The sequence below is a fragment of the Eschscholzia californica genome, unplaced genomic scaffold (assembly GCF_041429995.1).
Source record: "Eschscholzia californica isolate CP2 unplaced genomic scaffold, dmEscCali1.0.p SCAF_5, whole genome shotgun sequence".
NCBI lineage: Eukaryota > Viridiplantae > Streptophyta > Magnoliopsida > Ranunculales > Papaveraceae > Eschscholzia > Eschscholzia californica.
Genome location: NW_028238472.1, coordinates 48,430,438 through 48,453,956, shown reverse-complemented (window position 1 = coordinate 48,453,956; position 23,519 = coordinate 48,430,438). Strand labels below are relative to the sequence as shown.

General features: G+C 36.3%; 3 protein-coding genes across 6 annotated transcripts; all 3 read left to right on the top strand.

Moving 5' to 3' along the window:
* Positions 1-5,886: 5,886 nt before the first annotated feature.
* Positions 5,887-9,660, top strand: LOC147540010 (Plastid-lipid associated protein PAP / fibrillin family protein). Its single transcript, XM_086640571.1, has 4 exons — positions 5,887-6,288; positions 7,930-8,053; positions 8,472-8,651; positions 9,145-9,660. The coding sequence occupies exons 1-4, from the start codon at positions 6,043-6,045 to the stop codon at positions 9,333-9,335; spliced, it is 741 nt and encodes a 246-aa protein (XP_086496697.1). The 5' UTR covers positions 5,887-6,042; the 3' UTR covers positions 9,336-9,660.
* Positions 9,661-10,730: 1,070 nt separating this feature from the next.
* LOC147540009 (uncharacterized) lies at positions 10,731-13,607 on the top strand. Of its 4 annotated transcripts, none has more exons than XM_086643394.1 (6): positions 10,731-10,998; positions 11,098-11,171; positions 11,393-11,643; positions 12,685-12,758; positions 13,072-13,170; positions 13,300-13,607. In XM_086643394.1, the coding sequence occupies exons 1-6, from the start codon at positions 10,890-10,892 to the stop codon at positions 13,365-13,367; spliced, it is 675 nt and encodes a 224-aa protein (XP_086499520.1). In that variant the 5' UTR covers positions 10,731-10,889; the 3' UTR covers positions 13,368-13,607. The 4 variants fall into 4 exon arrangements, with proteins under 4 accessions (XP_086499520.1, XP_086499518.1, XP_086499521.1 ...); XM_086643392.1 differs by having other exon boundaries at positions 11,387-11,643; XM_086643395.1 differs by having other exon boundaries at positions 10,829-10,995.
* A 6,841-nt stretch (positions 13,608-20,448) lies between these two features.
* On the top strand, positions 20,449-23,397 carry LOC147540008 (Tetratricopeptide repeat (TPR)-like superfamily protein). The gene has a single exon (XM_086640553.1). The coding sequence runs from the start codon at positions 20,688-20,690 to the stop codon at positions 23,193-23,195; it is 2,508 nt and encodes an 835-aa protein (XP_086496679.1). The 5' UTR covers positions 20,449-20,687; the 3' UTR covers positions 23,196-23,397.
* Positions 23,398-23,519: the final 122 nt, after the last annotated feature.

Here is a 23,519-nt window from a genome sequence, read left to right as displayed (position 1 = left end):
AAAATGCGCCTAATTCTTGATTCCTACTCAAAGAGACTTTATGTTCCACATTTAGTGCATGGTCGGCCCTTCCACGGGCCTTATCTTTGATTTCGGATCATGTAGACATTGATCAATCAGAGTTAACCGCAACTGACTTACGGAATGTTTTAATTGTCTTGCCAAAACTTAAAATGTTTATATTTTACTACTTAATGTTCATCTCACCACCATCTCTGACCACCGCACCATTTATCTCTCTCTCTCTCTCATCCGACAAAGGATTACCTTCGTCATAATTATGTTCTTCGTGAATATGGGTCCGATGAATGGAGCCGAAGAGATATATATATATAGAGAGAGATGGTGGCGGCGGTGGTGGGCTCCATAGTGTTTCCAACATGCATTTTGGGCGAACAGGTGACCAGGTAAGTTGCAAGCATGGTTGCATTTTCTTCTATATATAGGTAGGCAGAAAGTTAAGCCTAGTTGGAGTGATGGACCTTCTCTTTGCAAGTTCCCTGAGTTTGTCTTTTAAGACCCATAAGGGAGCCCTGTCAAATGTTTCTCAATAATTTTCTAGTATATTATACCTTATCTACTTTTTGTCTCTTATGATTATTTTTGTAGAAATACGATCTGTAACGTACATACCAAAACTACAACATGTAAAAATACAGAAAGTTGGGTAGAAAATTTGAAGGACGCTATTTTCTCTGAAAAATAATAATATAATGGTTTTTCAAATCTCGGGTTAAAAAAAACAAATATATTTAAATTTGAATATACTTTCAAAGATATATCACTATATTATGATTTTATATTATCATCATTACTCTATTTTACTTATGTTATTACATGAAAAACATATTTTAAAAGTATCTTATATGACATTCATACATTTTTGTTGAAAAAAGTTGGAGAATGTTTATTATTATAATATGATATTTGCAGTAATATTTCAAAAGTAATGCTCTTTTTCTTTTTTTGTTGAACCAAAAGTAATGCTCAATCAGTAGAAATTTATTATTACATTATTATTTTTATATTATATTACTAATGTATTACGTGGATTAACATATCTACTATTATTTCAAAAAATATGTTGTTAGAAATATAGTCGACATTATTCTTACTCTTAGAGGGTGTTTGATTTTTGCACTTATTAAGTGATTTTCACTTGTTAAGTTCTAGCCAACAATTTTAGGTCGTTTGTCTTTTCACTTAATAAGTGAGAAAATCACTTCTAAGTGGTGACAAAGTAAGTGCAAAAAAGTAAGCTCCAACTTGGAGCTTATTTTTCTGCACTTACTTTATAAGTGCTAAAAAAAACATTTTTATCCTTCTCTTAATATAATAATTACAAATATAATTGGCCGCGGCTTTGGGGAATAAAGAAAATTCTCCGGGGAATAAATTCTCGAGGGAATCCAGATTTTTTTGAAAATTCTCCGGGGAATAAATTTTTAGGGGGAATACAAAATACATTTTTTTTGAAAGTTCTCCTCCATGTCATCTGTTCTCTTTGCCACTTCATCTTCTCGACACCTCATCATCTTCTCCGGCGAAAGTCGCCGACCGGCCAATTTTCCGACCGGCGACCTTCAAACATAAAAAAAAAGTTTTTTTTTTTATTTTCTCTCTCCTCTCTCTCTCTCTCTAATTTTTTTTTTTTGTTTTCTCTCTCTCTAGAACAGATCTAGAGAAAGTGAGAAGGTCTGTTCTCACGAGAATCTAAAATTCACAAGAACCCTAGAACTGCTTATAAACCCATTTCACCAAAACTTTCATGATATTACTAATCAACATAAAATTTTACATTTCTATACGAAACCCATTAGTTTGTTGGATTCTAAAATGCATGAGATCCAAGCTAGGTGAACGCCTCATGAAGAAACACCCCAAGAATCTAAAATTCACAGGAACCCTAGAACACGCTCATAAACCAATTCAACCAAAATTTCAGAATGTTCACTAATTGAATAAAGATGTAAACTTTTACATATATGAATCAATATTGAAGTCTATCTAGCAGGACTATATAATATAAAAAGGCAAACCCCTAAATTTAAACTAAAGAAGTTCATAAGCTCAATCTGTTGACCCTAGAAATCCAAATCAAAGATAACCCAAATCAACTACAAACCCTAAAAAGTTCAAGAATTAGTAGTTACCAATAGATAAACCGGCCGTCGAGATCAAATATATGAATAGATTGACCCATAGATTGCAAGATGTTCTTATGACTGAAATTAACAGTAGCTGGTTCACTTCTTCTTTTAGGTTTCCGGCTACTACTAGTAGTACTCTCCTTCAGCAATGGAGTTGCATGTCTAAACGAACTAGAAGAACCCATACTTGGTTTACTTTGCCCTACTGGTCTCCTGGTCTTGCTCTTCCCCATCTTTTACCCTGGGAGCAACCAAGCTCGATTTTTGAGGTAAACCCAAGTTAGATCTCTGATTACCATAACCTAATTGAGGTAAAATTTGTGGGAGGCGGAAGAATCAATTTCGACATTTCTCCAAGGAGTTGAGCATGCCCTGCTTCTAATTCTTGGATCTTCTTAAGCATTTCTTCTGCCAATGGGGAGTCCATTAAAGATTGCCCTTTTTTCTAGAGAGAGAAAATGACAACATCAGTTCTAGGGTTCCTGTGGGTTTATGAGCAGTTCTAGGTCTTTGATTCGTGAGAACAGACCTTCTCTCTCTCTAGATTAGTTCTAGAGAGAGAGAGAAAATAATTTTTTTTTTTTATGTTTGAAGGTCGCCGGCCGGAAAATTGGCCGGCCGGCGACCTTCGCCGGAGAAGACGATGAGGTGTCGAGAAGATGAAGTGATAGAGAGAGGTGATGAGATGGAGAAGCCTTTTTTATAGCATCTTTTAAAATTAGAAGCCCCTTAGCAATAAAAAGAAACATAAAAAGTCAATCTTATTTGACTAGTTTTAAGAGAAATCTTTATTCCCCGGAGAATTTTCTTTATTCCCCAAAGCCGCGGCCATATAGTTATAACTAAAAAGTAAATCTAAAACAATTAATAAGTACAAAATCTTTTTATAACTGTAGCGATGACTCCTCACCTTCTTTACTCATCCTTCACCTAATTAACTTTTCTCCCTAATTTTTTTTTCACATTTCTTCCTTCATTGATCACGGAAGCACCCAAACTCCAGGATGAAACGTAAGCTCTTTCTCCTTCACAATTCTTAGTTATTTGAGGTTAACATTTTCGACACGAAGCATTTAAAAACTGTAATTCTCTTGTATCCAAACTCGCAAGCTTAACATTTACAATTTATACCATTTACATTTTTATTCTTATTATTATCACTATTATTATTATTATTAGAGACCACCCGAGTGGGTCAATTCATACCGAATTTTGTTACAAAATTTGGCTCAAGATCCACTGTTTCAACTCCAACGCTCGTAGTTGAAATAGGTGGATTCGAGCGAGGTCCACCAAATTCAACTCCAATATTCTGGAGTTGAAAATTTATAACAAAATTCAATCTAAGTCCACCGATTTGAGTTGTATTCAGTAAGGGAAATAAGATTCAAATTCAGAACTGGTGCGAACAGGTAGAATATGGGATCGTTGGATTTGAGCTGATTTGTAATCAAATTTGCTCGAGTTCACAGATTTTAAGTTGAAGAAAAAAAAAAGGAGTGGATGATCTGGGAATGAGTGCCTTTAACCATTTTATAGAACATGGGAGACACCAATAACAATATCCGTAGATGCCTTTAAAACTTCCCAAATTTTATATGTAACCCAAGTTTTTCCTTTACACACCCTGGTGCCGCTAAAACTCCCATTTGCATTAGTGTTTAGTAGGGTGTGAACAAAAAAAAAAAAAGGTACAGGGCACATAAAATTCCCCCATTTTAAACCCCAACAAGCTAGCATAAGCAGGACAAGTAGAGGTTCTTGTTTAACTGGCTAAATAACAGGTCGTAGACCAATCGACCCCGACAACCTTGCTTGGTCTGCTGATTGTGTCTGTGACATGCGCTACTTGTCCTGATCACTACCTGTCCAAACCGCAAATTCCAATAGGTCAGGCAGAGGCAAAATGCTCTAATCGAACTTCGCATTTGAACCCACCTGTTAATATTATACCTAACTTCAAAATTTTATTGTATATACCCGTGTACAAGGGGCGTAATAGAGGCAATGCGAGAGGTGCGGTTGCACCTGGACCCCTCTCCAAAGGGGTCCACGTGAGAACTGAAGTAAAGATACTATTGGGTCAAATAGATACGTTGGTGGTGAGTGGGTAACTTTATTGGTTTGATTGTTTGATTGTTGAGGGATAGGTCGAATGATCAAATCCTCTCCAAACAATTTTTGCCAATATTCGTTCTAACAGGTTATTCCACTGTTTTTATTTTTCAAACGATTACAGATTATGGAGAATGATTAATATGTTGCCTTATTGGTTCAATAGTTGTGTAAAGCAAAAGAGGTTAGAAGATCGACTCTGGGTTGTCGAGAATAACCATGATGTCCTAGAACATGCATGTATCACACAAGAGGGGTAAAGTATAATAAATTTTATAAATATTCTTCAATATTATTAACAATTAATTTGTCTAGATTATTTTCTTTATTATGTCACATTTACTTTCAGTTTTAAATTATTGTATTAGGGCCCCTGACTAAACCTTGGCACGGTGGCCCCAAAATCCTAGCCATCCCACTGCCCTATACAATAATCGCCTATCAAATAAAGTTAGCGTTAGGGTTGCATAATTGCACCTAAATGTATTTTTTAGGAGTTTTTGATTTAATTGTCAATCAGATTAAATGTTACTATTTACCGATGTAGTCAAGAGGGATCTGTCGCGCTGTAAAACGCGACAAAAACCTAGTATGGGAATAAAATACTCATGGTAGGCCTCAAACTAGGGCTTCCTTGTAAAGCTTTTACCCAATATCCCCTCGTGAAATCTCTTTTTTGGTTGTTCATAAAAGAAGTTCTTGTGTTTGCCTGAGTCAGAAAGGCCTGACACCCGAAACACCTGCGGTTGACGGGCTCAGAGCCTCAAACGGATAACAGACAACCAGGTTTTGTGAAGTGCCCATCCACGTCCTCCCAACCGTAATGGTCAAGAGCCTAGTGCGTCCAGTCTGCCTAATCCGGTGACATAAGTGATTACCGACTAATCCGACCGATTCGATTCAGACGGTAGACTTGACCCATTGCCCCCTCGAGCTCACTAATTATGCTACTTTTTAGAGTTAATTCCTATATGGCCCCCTACTTTGTGACCAACTTCCTTTATGGCCCTTTTTTTTTTCGTAAATTCAAATATGACCCCCTTTTTTGATGTAATTGTCCTAACTACCCTTCCTTTAAATCTTTTTTCAAAATTAAAAAATAAAAGTAAAATTATAATTCCACCTCATTTCCTCTCCACCACACATCTCTCTCCATGTCAACTCTCTCTCTCCACATTACCTCTCTCTCTCCACATCACCTCTCTCTCTTTCCAACTCACCTCTCTCTCTCTCCAACTCACCCCTCTCTCTCTCCAACTCACCTTCATCTTCTCCGATTGAAGTCTCCGGCCGGCGACTTCAATCGGAGAAGATGAAGGTGAGTTGGAGAGAGAGAGGGGTGAGTTGGAGAGAGAGAGAGGTGAGTTGGAAAGAGAGAGAGGGGTGAGTTGTAGAGAGAGAGAGAGGGGTGAGGTGGAAATAACTTTTTTTAAATGTTTTAAATTTAGAATTAAGAAGGGTAGTAATGACATTTACTTGAAAATAGGGGGCCATATTTGAATTTACAAAAAAAAGGAGGCCATAAAGGAATCTGGTCACAAAGTAGGGGGCCATATAGGAATTAACTCTACTTTTTATTTGAAAAGATTAAAAAAAATGATGAAGATAATGATAATTGAGAAGAGGAGGTGAACAAATAAGAACATGCCACTTGTCACGATGTAGGATGATGTGGACCCACATTAGATTTCCAATTGCTGACATGTCTAAATGATACGGCTGGATAAGGAGGTTACCATTATTAGCCTCTCTCTGGCCTTCACTGACCAGAACGATAATGGCGGCTTCCACTTCATTCACTGGTCTCTTCTCAACTTCCATAGACCCTAAAATCCCTAAATCCAAAACCCTAACTTCTATTCCGAATCACTTTAATCTTCCACTTACAGTATCGTCTACTTCCCATTCTCTATCGAAATTTCACCTTAAGAAGAAGTCCCATTACAGAATCTCTGCGGCTATCTCGACTACTGAGGAAGTTCGAACTAGTCCTGATGATCTCGTCTCTACCATTCTCTCAAAGGTATAACTTATTCTCAAGTTCATTTTCTTTCTTTTTGTGTTTTCTTGGTTTGTTATTTCCATTTTGTTTGCCATGAACTTTGGGGTTGAATTTGGTAGGTATAATTAATCTTATGTGTCTATTACTTATGGGGCTAGGTGTCATGGAGCACATTTGGTCGTCGGGTCTATTACTTATGGGGCTAGCTCTAATACCATGTTTAGTCTGTGATCATCTAAATCAAAACCAATGGACAATAATGAATAACACTTGTGTTAGGTGACATGGAGCACGTCTGGCCATTGGGCCTATCTCGTAGTAGCCTAGCTTTCAAACCATGTTAAGTTTGAGATCATCCAACTCAAAACCAATTGACAATGAGTGGAGAGGACCTGGATCTTAAATTCTTGGTTATGGAAGCACCTTTTGTCCACGTGGGACTATTCTCACAATTTTAATGTCTGAAGTCTTGTTTTAGTGCCGACCCCATTAAAAGAGAACTGGTAGATGTTGAACAATGGTTTATCTAGAATTCCTTTTGGTTTTGTACAATGGTAGGTTGACGCAAGTTTTGTTGATACAAGTTTTATTTACACATTCTTTGTCACATGATAATCTGACCATCCATTAGTTTCATTTTACGAGGATGTGCATCTTTAGATTTGAGAACATTGAAAGCAATGCTCATTTGATTGTGTCAACAAAACGTTCTTGTGTGATCTTTGAGTTAATCTCCAGAAGTTAACAAAAAATAATAATCGAAGTAGTTGAAGTCTCCTTCAAGCGTACCTAAAACTACAAAAGGCTGAATTAAGTTGGAAACATAAAAGTACAACTTCGGAAACCTAAAGATTACCTTAGATTCCGCTGGGCAAGACTGCTTAACTGGTTCACGCTCCTCGATATTCCCAAAAGCAAGCAAGCGGAGCTGCATGATTTGAATCTTAAGGTAGTTTTGAGGTTCCCATAATGGAGGTCTCGGGTCCGATTTGCACAAGTTGTCTTCAATAACTAGAATGTAAGGTTTTCAAGTAGTTCTACCCAGTTGTACTACTGAACTAGCTTCTATTTTATCGTACGTCTTCCTAGCCTCTAATCGTGTTGTCTTACCAAAAAAGAGGCAGCGATACAAAAATATATTTTCAATATGAGTCGACTCCTTGCTAAACCTACAGACCCTATGTTTTTACCCTCATAGAAACTTCGAACTTTTAGAACAAGTGGTTGTTGACATGGTACAAGAGCCTGCTCATTCCCACCACAGCTTTCGAGTTTCCACCATAGCATTCCGCATGAGATATGGTACTACGAGTCCACTCATTTCATATAGGCACTAGCAGAGTAGACTTCTATGTTGTGGCTTGGTTGGGCCTCGTAAACCCATAGAAGAGACCACTAGTTTCATGTCTTGGGAAGATCATTGAAACCTCAATATCAACTAAGCATGCACATATTATACGACCATGTTCGCCATTTTGGTTAAGTGCTATTAATTGTTATTATTATGTAGTCCGGCAGCTTCTTTATTTGATTTGTTTAGTTACAGGGTAATTTTTATTATTATTTGGATCGGGGTATTTTTTTAGGATAATATTTGGTTAAATTGTGTTAGTTGATTGTATTTTTGTCTTTCATAAATTTGACTCTCGTAGAACTATTTAGGTGATTGGAACTGACCGAGGAGTTTCATTAACTCAAGAAGGACACAATGAGGTAGCTGAAGTAGCTAAGCAATTACAGACGTACTGTGTTGATGAGCCAGTGAAATGCCCACTTATATTCGGAGGTATAACTTAGCGACTAGCTTATAGATCTTTTCATGAACTTGAGAAGCCATTATCCCTACTAATAAGTAATAACCAAGAAATCCATTTCAGCTAAATAATATCTGTGCATTTCATAAACTTATTTTACTTGAAAAGACTTACTTGCTTTTATTGATTAAGAATCGACTTAAATCATTTGTGGGATTATGAACACAATTTAGTGTTCGGGACTTGAAAATCGGCACCCGCTTCATAACTTTGAGATAACTGCATAAGATGGATCTTATGATGAATTCCAAATTTCTGGAACTCTCATCAGGAGACTTTCAAATGGCTACTCCTTCCGATTTCGTCCCTTCATGAAATTACGCTTTATGATATTTGTGTTGATGTCTGTGGATATGTTGGTGATGTTCATGACTACTGAGTGATTTTCAGAATGGGATGTGTTATACTGTTCGGTGCCAACATCGCCTGGTGGTGGCTACAGGAGCACATTAGGGCGTCTCGTCTTTAAAACAAACGAAATGATTCAAGTCGTTGAAGCTCCTGCTTGTGTTAAAAACAAAGTCTCGTTTTCTGCATTCGGCTTCCTAGATGGAGAGGTTTCCTTGAAAGGTATGCCCCTTTACCAATACAATTTATTCTTGACTAGATAACTAAATTTCTCCAATCAACAAACTAAGCATAAATTATGTACTCGAAACACAAGAAAAAGTATGTATCATATAAGCATAGAGTCATAACATTTCAGTCAACCTCTCCAAGGTTCGTGCAAGAGTCCGTGAGCTCTATGTTTTCTCTGCATCTTGCTCTTAGTCATGGATCGCCTTCTTATCTTAGAGACGTCCTTGGCCTCCACCAGTACTCGCATCCTTGTTAGACTTTCATTCAACCCTGGAAGGAAGGGATACTTGGCCTTATTTGTTTTACAGGGCCGATCCCTATAATTGGACCACCGACATCTATGAGCAAGAGGGCCTTCAACGGACTTAAGAGGGGATGAAGAGTTTGGTCTTCTGAAGTCAGAATTTTATGGAGAGCTTTAATATAGTATTTGTGTATATTAGGTGACTGGTTAATTTATTTCTTATCTTTTGACATGATTTAGGTGAACTGAAAGTGTTGGATGATAAATGGATTCAAGTTATTTTCGAGCCTCCTGAACTGAAAGTAGGAGGCTTAAACTTTACTTACGGTGGGCAAAGTGAAGTTAAATTGGAGATCACCTACGTCGATGAGAAAATTAGATTAGGAAAGGGCTCCAGAGGGTCATTATTTGTCTTTCAAAGACGAAAATGAGAACCGAAAGTTTGCACTCACAAACCGTGCTTTTGGTTTGTTCAAAGTTTCTTCGAGCCATGGTATACGTTTGGTTTGGCTCGATTGATTCCATATAAACAACATTTTGAGGTCATGCATCAAAGTATTATAGTATCTCAGATGTATGTGTTTGTAAAATACTCTTAACAGAAATTGAGAGGCAGATCCATCTCAATTTATTTGCAACTATTGAAAGAGTCACTATTGATGATGATGATGTCAATTGAGTGTAAGAACAAGATGTGTATTCCAAGTAATTGTGGGGGACTCAGGACCAGCAAAGTTTAACTATCTTTTAAGAAAATACATTTTCTTTTTGTTCTTTTAGTTTGATTCCATAGACACAACAAAAATGACAGGATTTCTGTTCCACCACCTAAGAAAGAAAATCTCAATTGAGTCTTAAATATTGCCAAACTACTAAAAAATAACAGTGAAAAGAAAAATCAAAAACTCTAAAGAGTTCTGCTTCTCATTAGGATAAGGTTCTAAAATGCGTAAGTATCAAGGAGCCTCACGACCGCCTCGACTCCAGACATACGCCTCAGCCGTCTTTTTCAAACATTGGTCTTAATTACAGAGTAATTTGGAAGGTCAACTAAATTACCAATTATCGCGAGATAAATCTAAATGCTAAAATTACCTTCGTTTTGTTTCCGACATGTATTTTAACAATTTTGTGGTAAAATATGTTAGATGGAGAGTGTAGGGGTAAACCGACTAACGTACAAGGCCTAGTGGCCGATTATCTTGTGGGCTACTGCGCTAGGAGGGGATGGTGCTCGCTGGGTACGAAGCCCAAACTCTACTAGACTCATAGGTTAAGCGTCCGTTGCCAGTTTGACCCAAATGACGAGCCACCCTACATGCTCTATGATGTAAGCCCATCAAAGGGCCATGACACCTTACACAGAGCCCACACTTTACTAAACCCGTAGGTTAGGCGTCGTTTGACACAAACGACGAGCCACGGTATATACTCTGTGCTCTAAGACCATCAAAGGGTCTTGACACCTAACACATGTAGCTCGCGAGCCTCCCAAGGATAAAATCCAAATAACTCGTATCTAAGGTTGGCAACTCGTTCACTACTCAACACGTAAAGCGGTAGGAAAACTTATTATTGACGAGTTCTCATCATACGATGGGTAGATAAATCGTGGTCCACCCATTTCGGAAGTTAAGATGTTCCAAACAAACGACCAGTCGTCTTACATACTCAGTGCTCTAAGCCCATCAAATGGCCATAACAGTTAACACATGTAAGGTTTCGATTCTGGACATTGGAAGACATAAAAATGTTTTCAAGTATGCGTAAATGTCTGTGTTATTCGTTTAATACATTTTAAATGTCCCAAAACATCTCTATTATTCGCTTGAGACATTTCAAATGTCCCGAAATATCCTGAACTGTGTGGAACCGAGTTGTGTAATTCATAAACAATATTCTCCACCAATGGAAAATTTGACCTTCGAGTAAATAAAACCAACAATTTTACAAACAAACAAACTCAAAAGTATCCCATAAAAACCATGTCTTTATCTTCTTCCATTCCTCTTGCCACCTTCTCTGTTACTACCAAGAGATTCTCAACAACCAAAACAACATCTCTCAAATTCCCCCCTTTCTCTCTTACTAGTAGTATAACTTCTTCAATTCCTTCTTCTACTTCTTCTTCAATTTGTTCTTTTAAAAAATATAATTTTTCTAACAATATCTCGTTTTACTTTTGTGATTCAGATAATTTCATCATCAACAACAACAGAAATTTTTTATACCCACAATACATTTCTTCATTTTCCCCTGTTTCAAAGGTTTGTTAGATTGAAAAGACATGTTTTTTTTTTCTACTTTCTCTCTCTAGCTTCAATGATGATTCAGTCAAAATTAGGGTTTATTGGATGATATGTAAATTGGGTCGGGTCTTAAATCTGGATCGACCCTCTTATGATCCGTCCATTTATATATAATAATGTCTCTTTCTCTCTCACTAGATTTCGATTTTGATTTGGGGGTGTGAATTTTGTAGTTGCAGAGGAGGAGATCTGAAGCAGTAGTAGCAGTAAGAGTTTTAGAGAGAGAAAGTGTTATTGAAATGGGAAGAAGGATGATGATGATGAACCGTGGGATGCCTTTGATGTTATCTATTCTTGTTGCTTCTCTTTGCTCATCTTCAACATCTGTATCTGCTTCTGGATCTGCTGGTGGAAGTTCTTCTGAAGCTGCTTTTATTGACAAGACTATTTCTTCTCACAACATCGTCATCTTCTCTAAATCCTACTGCCCGTAATTCTCTCTCTCTCTCTCTCTCTCTCTCTCTCTCTAAAACCCTAGAAATCTAATAAAGCTGATAGATTTTGCAAATTCTATTATATGGGTAAGTAATATCAATCTTATATGTTTCTGGGAAGAAATGAGATCTAAAGTGTTAAATTATCATTTGCATGAAAATAATTAGAATTTGATGCATCTTTTCTGTTAGATTTTGATCTTTTTTTTTTTTGTTGTGGTTGTTGATGAGATTGACAACCTAGATTATTAGTAATTGTGCATGATTTATGTTTGTCACTCGAGTTAACCCGTGTTTGGCCTTTAGAAATGGAAATGCAATTACTAGGAATCACATTCCCACCTATTACTCCTCAAGGGGAATTCCGAACCCAGGGGTTGCGATTCTTTTTTCCTTGGAATCATTAATCTTATTCCCAATAAAACCAAACAATATGTTAGCGTATTGCCGTATTGCAATTACGAGGAATCACATTTCAGGATTGCTATTCCTGATAACCACCGTCCATTCCTGCATGCCAAACATGGTCTTCGAGTTTGATCTGGGTGTTAACCGATATCTCTTCTTTCAATTTGGTGAATAACCTTGTATTTTTTGAACCGTCACTATAAGAGAGGAAGGAAACCTAACTAGGTTATTCTTGAGGATATCAAATTAAAATTGTTGCTTACTCTATGTGTATAGCTTTCTATTTGGCCTATAAGGACTTGGATAGAAACATTTGACAAAGTTAGAACCTGTGATATAAATTCATGGCTATAACATAAGTTAGAGTTCAACTCATTGGTATCATTTCAGCTCATGTGCGAAAAACCCGATCATTTTTTCTCCTTTTTCTCTACCCTCATTTACTATTTGCTTTAGTGGTTGAGTGTCTTAATGTTATGTATATTACTGTGCTAAAAGAAAAACTCCCAAGAAAAGCAAAGGGAACACGATTTTTTATTTTTTATTTTTTATCTCTAGCCCCAAGTTTGATTCTTTCCCAGGCAATCTATATGTTATTCAGGATCAGTCTTGTTGTTTATGTTATGTAGGTACTGCAGGAAGGCAAAATCTGTTTTTAAGGAATTGAACCAAACACCTCATGTCGTTGAGCTTGACGAGCGAGGTTTGTATTGAACTACCCACCTTCGCAAAATACTTTCAGAACGAGAAATATAGCTCTCGTAATTGAGAGAACTTGCTTATCTAGTTGTTACTCATATAACACTATAACGAATTAACGATATAGTTTCAGAAATATTACTTTGTCGAATTGTGGGTAGGAGTAAAACAATTTGGAAAGCTTTATTTCTTTGAGCTCTGGGTGAGGAAATGAGGAACTTATAACTCATATTAGAAGCTGAATTATAAATTTGTTGTTATGTACTCTCCTAAGCATGTTCTTGATTTGACTTGATCGTTCTTTTTCTTTCCCTTAGATGATGGATTTGATATCCAAGATGCACTTGGTGACAAAGTTGGCAGGCGTACCGTACCACAAGTATTCATTAACGGAAAACACATCGGTGGCTCAGACGGTAATTCCCTCAACATCTTCGTACTTTTGATTTTCTTTTTTCTTCTTTTATTTGAAGCAAGATCCGAGAATGATTAGAAACATTGTTACTTGTTAGGGAAACTAATTGATTAACTATTCGAATTCCTAGATACTGTTGAAGCATATGAAAGTGGAAAGTTGGCCAAGCTTCTAAATATTGGAAAGGATGATCTCTGAAGCAAAGAACACAAAGAGTAGTTGCTGATTTCTGCAGGTACTCGGGCAACATAGCGAGGTCTTTTATATGAACAATGTAGGATGTTGGTCATTGAGTCGATGAGATTGAATCCCTTAGTATTTGAACATTTTCACTTGGTTTCAGATGTTCTTTATGTTTTCACTCTTCATGTAGGACTAATCTTGATCTTAAAAACTTCAAATACAATCAGTTTGAGAAGAAAATCCTTTCAGAAGGCATATTGTATTGTTGGTTGATTTTGTTTGTTAGGGGGCTTCTGAAATCTGGCTAGAAATGATAACAGGAAAACCATATTGTGCGCGGACTCTATGCCCAACGTGGGCGGCCGAGGCTGAGCATCAACCTAATGGTGCATGTGGAGGCAGGATTCCCAAGTAGGATTCTCACTAAAAATGAGATTTGGTAGGAATCATGATTCCTTAGTAGGTTTGGCTAGGGCTGGGAAAACGGTCTGACACCCCGCGATCCGGCCCGTTCGGCCCGAACCGTGAGAGACCGATGACCGAAGCCAACCCGAGTCGGGCTTACCCGGCCAGATGGCTCAGGCTTATAGGGTCGGGACTCGGGCAGGCTCTCAATTTCGAGTCCCGGCCCGTAAAGCCCGTCCGAGCCCGAGCCCGATTAATAGCCCGATAGAAGAGCCCGATAGGTTGCCCGTTTGAATAGCCCGAAAGAGAGCCCGTCCTTATGCCCGAAAAAATCCGCGTGTTTTTCTTTGATCCAACGGCTGAGATTAAATAATATCTCAGCCGTTGGATTAAATCCAACCACCCTATAAATACCCCCTCTTTTATCAGGTTAAACCCTAATGCCTCTGATCGAACCCTCTTTTCGCCTCTCTTTCTCTTTCCGCCGCTCTTTCTCTCTCTTTCCGCCTCTCTCTCTCTTATTGAACGAACCCTAAATACTCTATTAAAGTCTTGTTTGCATCTCTTTGATCTCCATTAAAGTCCATTATCTCTCTCTCTGATCTCTGTGACACCGCCTCTCTCTCCCTTGCCTTGGTGCTTCAAAAAATGGTTAGTACATCATCTACTGTCTTCATCTCTCTGTGATCTCTACTATCTACATGTGGGTTGAACTCTCAAAGTCTCTGATCTCTCTGATGCTATGTTCATAATGGGTATACGCTGATGATCTTCGGATCAAAGGACGCGGTTAAGCCTTCGAACTCATGTTAGAGTCAGATCTATTTTTTATTTGATGTTATTTGTTGTTTGTTTTTATTGTTAAAGGTTATAATGTGTATAATGTTATTTGTTGTGATTTGTGTGTAAAGATCTCGACTCTAACGAGTCAGATCTGTTTGATCAGACAGATCACAGACCTAAACCTTTGATCTGTCTGATCAAATAGATCAGATAGAGGTTTGTTTCCATCATGTAATTTTTTTTTTGTGGTTGATGTCGATGTAAGATATACACATACAAAAAATAGTGGATTTTGTTTTTAGTTCTGAAACAGAACTCATCTCATTTGAGTCTGATCTGTTTAATCAGACAAATCTGACTATCGATCTGTCTGATCAAACAGATCAGAGTGTTCTGTTTCAGAACCATTAGATAGATAGATCATAGTATCATACTATCATAGTTCATTGATATTAGTATTTCGTTGTATAGTATGATACTATGATTATCACATACAAATTAGTGGATTTTTTTTTTAGTTCTGAAACAGAACTTATCTCATTTGAGTCTGATCTGTTTAATTAGACAGATCAAACTATGGATCTGTCTGATCAAACAGATCAGAGTGTTCTGTTTCAGAACCATTAGATGGATAGATAGATCATACAATCATAGTTCATCAACATGATCTTGCCTTCATCAACATGACACCTCTGTTTTTTTTTTTTTTTTTCAAACTACTCTTCTCTATTTTTCTTTCTTTTTTAAAACAACTAAGTTTTCTAAACTTCTCTTCTCTCTCTGTTTTCTTTTTCTAAAACAACTACGTTTTCTTTGTTTTCCTTTTTTAAAACTTCTATTCTCTTCTCTCTGTTTTGTTTTTCTAAAACTACTGTTCTCTTTGTTTTCTTTTTTTAAAACTATTCTTCTCTCTGTTTTCTTTTTCTAAAACAACTATGTTTTCTAAACTATTCTCTTCTCTCTGTTTTGTTTTTCTAAAACTACTTTTCTCTTTTTGTTTTTTTAGAACTATTCATCTCTCTGTTTTCTTTTTCTAAACAACTCTTCTCTCTGTTTTCTTTTTTTAAAACTACTCTTCTCTCTGTTTTGTTTTTCTAAAACTACTTTTCTCTTTGTTTTCTTTTTTTAAAACTATTCTAGTCTCTGTTTTCTTTTTCTAAAACTACTCTTCTCTTTATTATCATAACTTATTTCTATTCTAAAAATCTGTTTTCAAAACTTACTTATGTGTTTCTAACTACTATGTTTCTAACTTCTCTTCTAACTCCTTTGTTTCAACTTCTAAGTTCCTAAACTTATTTGTTTTCTGAACTTCTCTATTTCTAACTTGTATGTTTCTAAACTTCTTTGTAGGATTCATGATTTCAGACAGGATCACTTGTCATTCTAGTTTCGGATGCTTTGTTTAAACACTTAGAAGGACCGAATTGATGATGAGCCTAAATGGTTCCCACAATTGTGGACACTTCTTTGTTGTTAGAACACTGTAACCAAAATGGGTGACTCAAGGAAGCTGGTTAGAAATTGAATGTCCGAACGAAAATTGACGTTCCTACAAATCGATGATGAATTTCGTTATCTTAGTTCTCTTCACATGAACTCAGCTTAGTAGAATGATTTTCTATGTTGGTTGTGCTTCTACTTAGGTTGATTTGACGGAGAGTCAGAGTGGTGCTCATGGAGAAATATCTCATGCTGGTACTGTTTATCCTCCTGTTCCTGGTGTATCTGCTCTTGCTGGTTCTCCTGCAGGTGAAGTGGATGTGCCGACTGGAAAATCAACCTGTAAGAGAGATAGAACATCTAAGGTTTGGAACTTTTATACCTTTGTTGATGTTACTGATCCTAAAAATGAAGGCAAGATCATTAAGATGGCCAAATGCAATTTTTGTGGTGTTATGAGAAATTGAAAATCTTTTAATGGGACAACCCATTTCAAGAGGCACACCTTTTTGTGTGCGGCCAAATAACAATCGACTTATCTCAATCAAAGTTGGTACAAGATCCAAAGAGTGGAAATATGGGTTCATTTCAGTTTAGTCAGGCGAGAGCTCGCAAAAACACGATCAAGCTTTTAATCCTTCGCGAGTTGCCGATGCAATTTGTGGAGGACCCTTTCTTTGAGTTTTATATTACTGATTCCTTCCATCCTGGGTTCAAGTCATTTTCCAGGAGCATAGTTAGAAATGATATCCTTAAATATTTTAAGGAAGCAAAAGATGCATTTAGAAATGCTTTACTTAGTGCTCCTGGCCGTATTTCTCTTACTTCTGATATCTGGTCTTCGAACCAGAGGCTTAGTTACATGTGCATAATTGCACATTACATCGATGAGATTTGGTGCGTCCAAAAGAGAATCGTCTCTTACATTTTGTTGGACAAGTCTCATACTGGGGAACACATTGCCAATGTTTTGTATGATAAGTTAACTAATGATTGGATGATATCTGGCAAAGTGTTAACCCTGTCACTTAACTGAACTTGAGAACTGTTTCGAAAGTTCGTCTCATGTTATCAAGTGTTCTACGGAGCAATCTATCACCATGATCAGCAAATTACGCGAATTATTTAAAGAATATACGGCTGATTTGAGTGTGCCTACATCCGTTTCTTCATCGTCTATTGTTGATCAACCCGAGAGTGAGATCGATGTATCGTCCAGGCGTGGTGCTTTTTGGAGAAGTATTAAGAGAGTCCGAAAGGACCCTATAGCTACCGCTTCCGAAGAAATATCTAGATATGAGTCGGAGCCGGATCCCTCGGTTGATAATATTGAAAAGTTTGATGTTTTGGGTTGGTGGAGTGAGAACGAGAAGAGGTACCCGATTTTGTCCCGAATAGCACGTGATGTTCTTGCTGTCCCGGTTTCGACTGCTGCTTCCGAGTCGGCTTTTTCTTTAGGTAAGAGAATTTTGGGGGACTATCGGAGTAGTCTAACTCCGGAAATGTTGGGGTGTTGTCTTAAGGATTGGTGGAAACATGAACTTAATGTTACTTTGAAGGAGTTTGATCCCTTAAACGACAGGTTTCCCGAACCAACTCCTAGTCCTAGCATGTCTCAAGTTCAATTAGCTCGATTAATGAAGGAGGGAAATATAACTTTTTGTTTATATTTTGGACCTTTTGATACTTTTTGTTATTAGCATGGGTCTTTTCATGATTATGTAATATGTAATTTTGTTTATGATATAATCTGATAACCATATATAAAATGGTTGGTATTTTAATTAATTATTATTTTTTATTAAATTATTGTTTTTTAAATATTTTTTAATGCTTAAAAACCCGATCCCGTCCGACCCGAGCCCGTTGGAACCCGCTCGGGTAGCCGGGCTGCGGGCACTTCAATTCCATGATTCGCCCGACCCGATCCGCCCGGCTCCCTACCTCGGGCTCGGCTTATCCGAGCCCGATCCGTCCGAGCCCAGCACTTTGTAGCCTAAGCCCGTCCACGCCCGCCCGATTCCCACCCCTAGGTTTGGCTACTAAAAATTTTAGGACTCTTGAATCTTAAGGATTTCTAAGCCCAAAATTTGTATAGGATCAAAATCATACCGTTCCCCCAAGGTTTGCTAGGATTTTAGATATTTTTTTCAAACTTAATACTAGTCCAAAAAAATTTCAAACTTAATATCAACCCAAAAAAACTATTTCTTTAAGACATTATTTTTGCCAAATAATTCTTTTAAAATTTTTATAATTCGTTTTTTCCTGATTTTTTTTTTCTGCGAAAATTGTTTTCTACAAAACCAATTTATTTTCGAAAACCATTTTCGTCGAAAAAAAATTTAGCAAGATTTTTTCCGAAAACCATTTTTTCTTCGAAAATCGTTTTTATTTTGAAACTTATTTTTTCGAAAACCTTTTTTTTTGAAAAATACAGTTTTCAGGAAAAAAAAAAGTCTAAAAATTGATTTTTGGGAAATAACAGGTTTCCTCGAACAAAATGATCTTCGTTTTGCGAGAAAAACGATTTTTTAAAAAAAACTTGTTTTAAAAAAAATTCTAGAAAAACGATTTCTGAAAAAAGGAATTTACGAAGAAACAACTTTCGAAAAAACAGACGGTTTTCTGAAGAAAACGATACTTGGAAGAAAAACTAACGATTTTGAAAAAAACGGTTCTTCATTTCTTTTTTAAATAAGCATTTAAACAAAAGTCAAATAATTATAAATTATAAAATTCTTATTAGTTACTAAACAAAAAAAAAATCATTTGGACTCTGGAGGATGACTTTTAAACACAAATTCGAAAAAAATCCTACGGGGTACGATAAATTTTAGAGTTTGAGTGTTGCATTGGAGATGCTCTTAGATAGTTTTCATTTTCTTGAAATTCTACAATTTCTTTACTTAGAAGTTGTTAATTCGAATTCGATTAGGTTTCGAAACCCCCTAATCAGTGGCGAGGCCAGAAAATTTTATGAGTGGGGGCACTTTTTTTTATTATAGTTAGTGAAAGAATTCCATAGTATACGATCAGGCTAGAATCAAAAAACAAAAATTCCAAAATTTTATTTATAGTTTAGATATTCCATGGTAATTTTGATGTACAACAAGCAATAATTTTCTCATCAATATGGTTTGGGGATCTTTCCCCCAACTGCATTCCCAAAAAATATTAAAATAAAAAACAAAGGAAGGGATGAAGAGATAGTGGTGAAGATTACGAAAACGATGGTGGAGATGATGAAGAGCAAGTGATCGTAATGGAAAAAAATAAAGATAAACTTTTCTTTCTAATAACATGTTTACTATAACAAACGTGTAAAAAACCAATCTTGAAGTCCAAAATACAAGTCACTAGAAAATCAGACAGAATCAAAATTAAGGGAGTTATTTAGAAAATTCATCATCTCTACGAAGTCGTGTTATTAAGTTGGTCTCTTTGAGGAGGCCAAAATTGAATTAGTTGAATTCATAAGAATCAATTTTAGACCAAACATGCACTTTATAAAGTATTTTCAATAAGCAGTCATCTTAAACCAAACAATACTTTCAACTAATGTAAATAGTAGACATTCTACGAAAAAAAATGTAAGTAGTGGAAATTCAAGAAAAAAATGTGTTGTGTGTGGGTCGATCCCAAGACCTCCACAATGTAATCCAAGCATTTCACCACTTGAGCTACAGACAAATTCTGTTTAAAATGTGGAACTATAGATACATAATATAATGACAAGTGTAACTTAAAACATACGAGTCACATTAGGGTCGTGGGGGCACGCGCCCCCACGGGCCCCTATGTGGGCTCGCCCCTGCCCCTAATAGTATATTAGTATATAAAGTGGATCGAGTAGTTGTGTAATTCATTCAGTTTATCAATAAAACTACAGTCTTCTATTTACTCTTGTCAGTTTTGAGTTTTCTAACTTTTCAACTTCAATCTAAGAGCATCTCCAATGCAAAACTCAAAACAAAATCTTTATCTTTCGTGCTGAGTCTCAATTGATATTCTTAGTCTTATCTGGCAAATTAGAGATCCTCCAATTTTTTTTGTCTCCAAAATACAAAACTCTAAATTTGTTTTTCTTTTCTTATTTGGCATGCTTATTTTTGTAAAAAAAAATATTTAATTATTTTGAGAATATACAAAGATTCGATTTTTATTAGTTCAAACTCAAATACTAATGAGTTGGACAAATAGAGATATCTCAATTTAACTACCTCCACATCATCTTGGAGATTCAACTTGAGTTTAGCAGTGAAGAAAGTTAAAAAAAAAATATTCTAAAAATTACACAAATTTTTTAAGATTGAGTGTTGCATTGGAGATGCTCTAAAGTTGTATGAGTTTTCTGATACGTATACTGTATACATATTACATTTTTACATTATTTATATATTTTTAGAACAATTTCTATTTATATTATTTAATTGAATCCTTGAGAAATAAGAATTCGAATAAAAGCTGAAAATTTAGGTCTTCTAAAGATAGAAAAATAAGCCAAAAATAACTAAGGAGGAAACTCTAGTAAACAGGATAGCAAAACGAAATGAGCAACCCATGAACTTCAAAGACCAACCAACCATGCAAGATTAGATGACAAACACCACACCACATCACTCTCTCAAGTCTCATCTCTTTCTCTCTCTAAACCAACATCCAAAGTGAGGGAGCTACAGAGAGAAGAAAACCAAGGCTCTAATGGAAGGAAGTTTATTTCCAAATAGACCAGCTTTTCCTGCTCCAACAACAAAACCAACAATACCATCATCTCCTCCATTAAAATTCAATTCAAAAACTCTCCCTCTTCCATCACATTCTCCTCCTTCTCCTTCTCTCCCTCTTGATTCTATCCTTCAACATCTCCTTCATCTCTCTCCTCCCAAACCCAAATCCAAAAACTACCCTTCTCTCTCTATCTCTTCATCTTCTTCTATCCAAAAAAAGCATACCCATCTTATCAATAAACCCAATTCTGCTCCTACCCTTAAATTCAAAAACAGAGATTATGAAGGTGATAATGGAGATTCTTCACCTGAATTCCTCACTTCAAATGGTAAGTACTTGCTTAACTCCATTATAAATCAACCCATTTTGAATTTGAGCACTTTCTTGGACTCTGTTCAATCAGAATTGACTGAATTTGATCATATTAGTTTATTGAAAGGATTGGAACTTTCGGGTAATTGGGAAAAAGCCCTAATTTTGTTCCAGTGGTTTTACTCTAATTCCATTGAGAAAAATGAAAACAAAAAATTAGATAATCAAGCAATAGAAGTCATGGTTAGACTATTAGGTAGAGAATCACAGCATTCAATTGCAGCTAAACTGTTTGATGAAATTCCTATTGAAGATTACTCTCTTGATATTCGTGCATACACTACCATACTTCATTCTTATGCTCAAACTAGCAAGTATGAAAAGGCGATTTCCCTTTTCGAAATGATTAAGAACAAGGGTCTTAATCCAACTTTAGTAACTTATAATGTCATGCTTGATGTTTATGGAAAAATGGGTAGGTCTTGGAACAAAGTTTTAGATCTCTTAGATGAAATGAAAAGCAAAGGACTTGAATTAGATGAGTTCACTTGTAGTACTGTTATATCTGCTTGTGGGAGGGAAGGCTTATTAGAGGAGGCTTCAAAATTCTTTGCCGGATTGAAATCACAAGGTTATAAACCGGGTACCGTTACATACAATGCTCTTCTTCATGTTTACGGGAAAGCCGGGGTTTACTCGGAAGCATTGAGCATTTTGGAAGAAATGGAAGAAAACAATTGCACACCTGATTCAGTTACCTATAATGAACTCGTGGCAGCTTATGTGAGGGCAGGATTTTACGAGGAAGGAGCTTCTGTTATAGAGACGATGACTAGTAAAGGAGTAATGCCGAATGCTGTAACTTATACAACCGTTATAAATGCATATGGAAAAGCGGGAAAGGAAGATAAAGCTTTGAGTTTGTTTGATCAGATGAAGGAATCTGGTTGTGTTCCTACTGTTTGTACGTATAATGCTATTTTAGGGATGCTCGGGAAGAAATTGTTGTCTGAAGAAATGGTGAAGATACTCTGTGAAATGAAATCAAATGGTTGTGTACCAAATCGAGTGACATGGAACACGATGCTTGCTTTGTGTGGTACTAAGGGTATGCAAAAGTATGTTAGTCGAGTTTTTGGTGAAATGAAAAATTGTGGGTTTGAACCTGATCGAGATACATTTAATACATTGATTAGTGCTTATGGTCGATGTGGGTCTGGAATTGATGCTGCCAAAATGTACGAGGAGATGATAAGAGCTGGGTTTAGTCCGTGTGTTACAACTTATAACGCTCTCTTGAATGCGTTATCTCGAAGAGGTGATTGGAAATCAGCAGAATCTGTCATTATCGATATGAAGAAGAAAGGCTTTAAGCCTAGTGAAACTTCATACTCTCTAATGCTCCAATGTTATGCAAAGGCCGGGCATGTCGAAGGGATAAAATCAATCGAAGAAGAAATTTACAGTGGGAAACTCTTTCCGAGTTGGATGATCTTGAGAACTCTTGTTCTTGCAAATTCAAAATGTAGGGTTTTATCTGGAATGGAAAGAGCGTTCGAAGAATTAAAAAGACATGGGTATAAACATGATCTTGTTCTCTTCAATTCGATGATTTCAATCTACGCCAAGAACAGAATGTATGATCGAGCTCACGATCTAATGCATTTGATACGTGAAAACGGATTAGAACCAGATCTTGTTACTTTTAATAGCTTAATGGATATGTATGCAAGAGGAGGAGAATGTTGGAAAGCAGAAGAAATTCTCAAGGGTTTAAAGGAATCTGGTGGAAAACCAGACCTAGTTTCTTATAATACTGTGATTAAAGGTTTTTGCAGGCAAGGATTAATGCAGGAAGCTTTAAGAACAATGGCAGAGATGACAACTATGGGAATTCGACCGTGTATCGTTACTTATAATACTTTTGTTGCAGGATATATCGGAAAAGGAATGTTCGAAGAAATACCAGATGTGATAGATTATATGATTCAACATGATTGCCGACCGAATGAACTAACTTATAAGATCATAATCGATGGTTTTTGTAAAGCAAGCAAATATAATGAAGCTATGGATTTTGTTTCAAGAATTAAGGAGATTGATCCTACTTTTGATGATCAATCAGTTCAGAGGCTAGCAGTTCGAATTCGTGAGAGTGTCGATTTGTAGTTTTGATGTTAATTTTATTCGTTACTTTGTTTCAACTACTACTTCACTGTGAATCCTGATTGTATAAGTTCAAAATTTTGAAGTTGTTGTAGAGTTCTTTCCTTTTGAGTATATTTGATGCTTTTGTTTGAATCAGCAAGTTCTTTGATTTGTAAATTGAATTCATATTTTCATGGGGTGAAACTTTTTAGAATTTGATAAATCTCTACTCATTTTCTCTCACTAGAATAATATAAAGTGGAGTTATATTGAACAGGTTACTTGCCTCTTCTACTACTCTTTCAATAGAAGAAAAATGAATAGGCGGTTCGGATCGATGTTTCT

Coding starts and splice junctions, on each gene's coding strand:
- LOC147540010 (XM_086640571.1), top strand. CDS start 6,043: ATGGCGGCTTCCACTTCATTCACTGGTCTCTTCTCAACTTCCATAGAC. Junction 6,289..7,929: donor TCTCTACCATTCTCTCAAAG/GTATAACTTATT, acceptor AGAACTATTTAG/GTGATTGGAACTGACCGAGG. Junction 8,054..8,471: donor ATGCCCACTTATATTCGGAG/GTATAACTTAGC, acceptor AGTGATTTTCAG/AATGGGATGTGTTATACTGT.
- LOC147540009 (XM_086643392.1), top strand. CDS start 10,890: ATGTCTTTATCTTCTTCCATTCCTCTTGCCACCTTCTCTGTTACTACC. Junction 11,644..12,684: donor TTCTCTAAATCCTACTGCCC/GTAATTCTCTCT, acceptor TATGTTATGTAG/GTACTGCAGGAAGGCAAAAT. Junction 13,171..13,299: donor ACACATCGGTGGCTCAGACG/GTAATTCCCTCA, acceptor TCGAATTCCTAG/ATACTGTTGAAGCATATGAA.
- LOC147540008 (XM_086640553.1), top strand. CDS start 20,688: ATGGAAGGAAGTTTATTTCCAAATAGACCAGCTTTTCCTGCTCCAACA.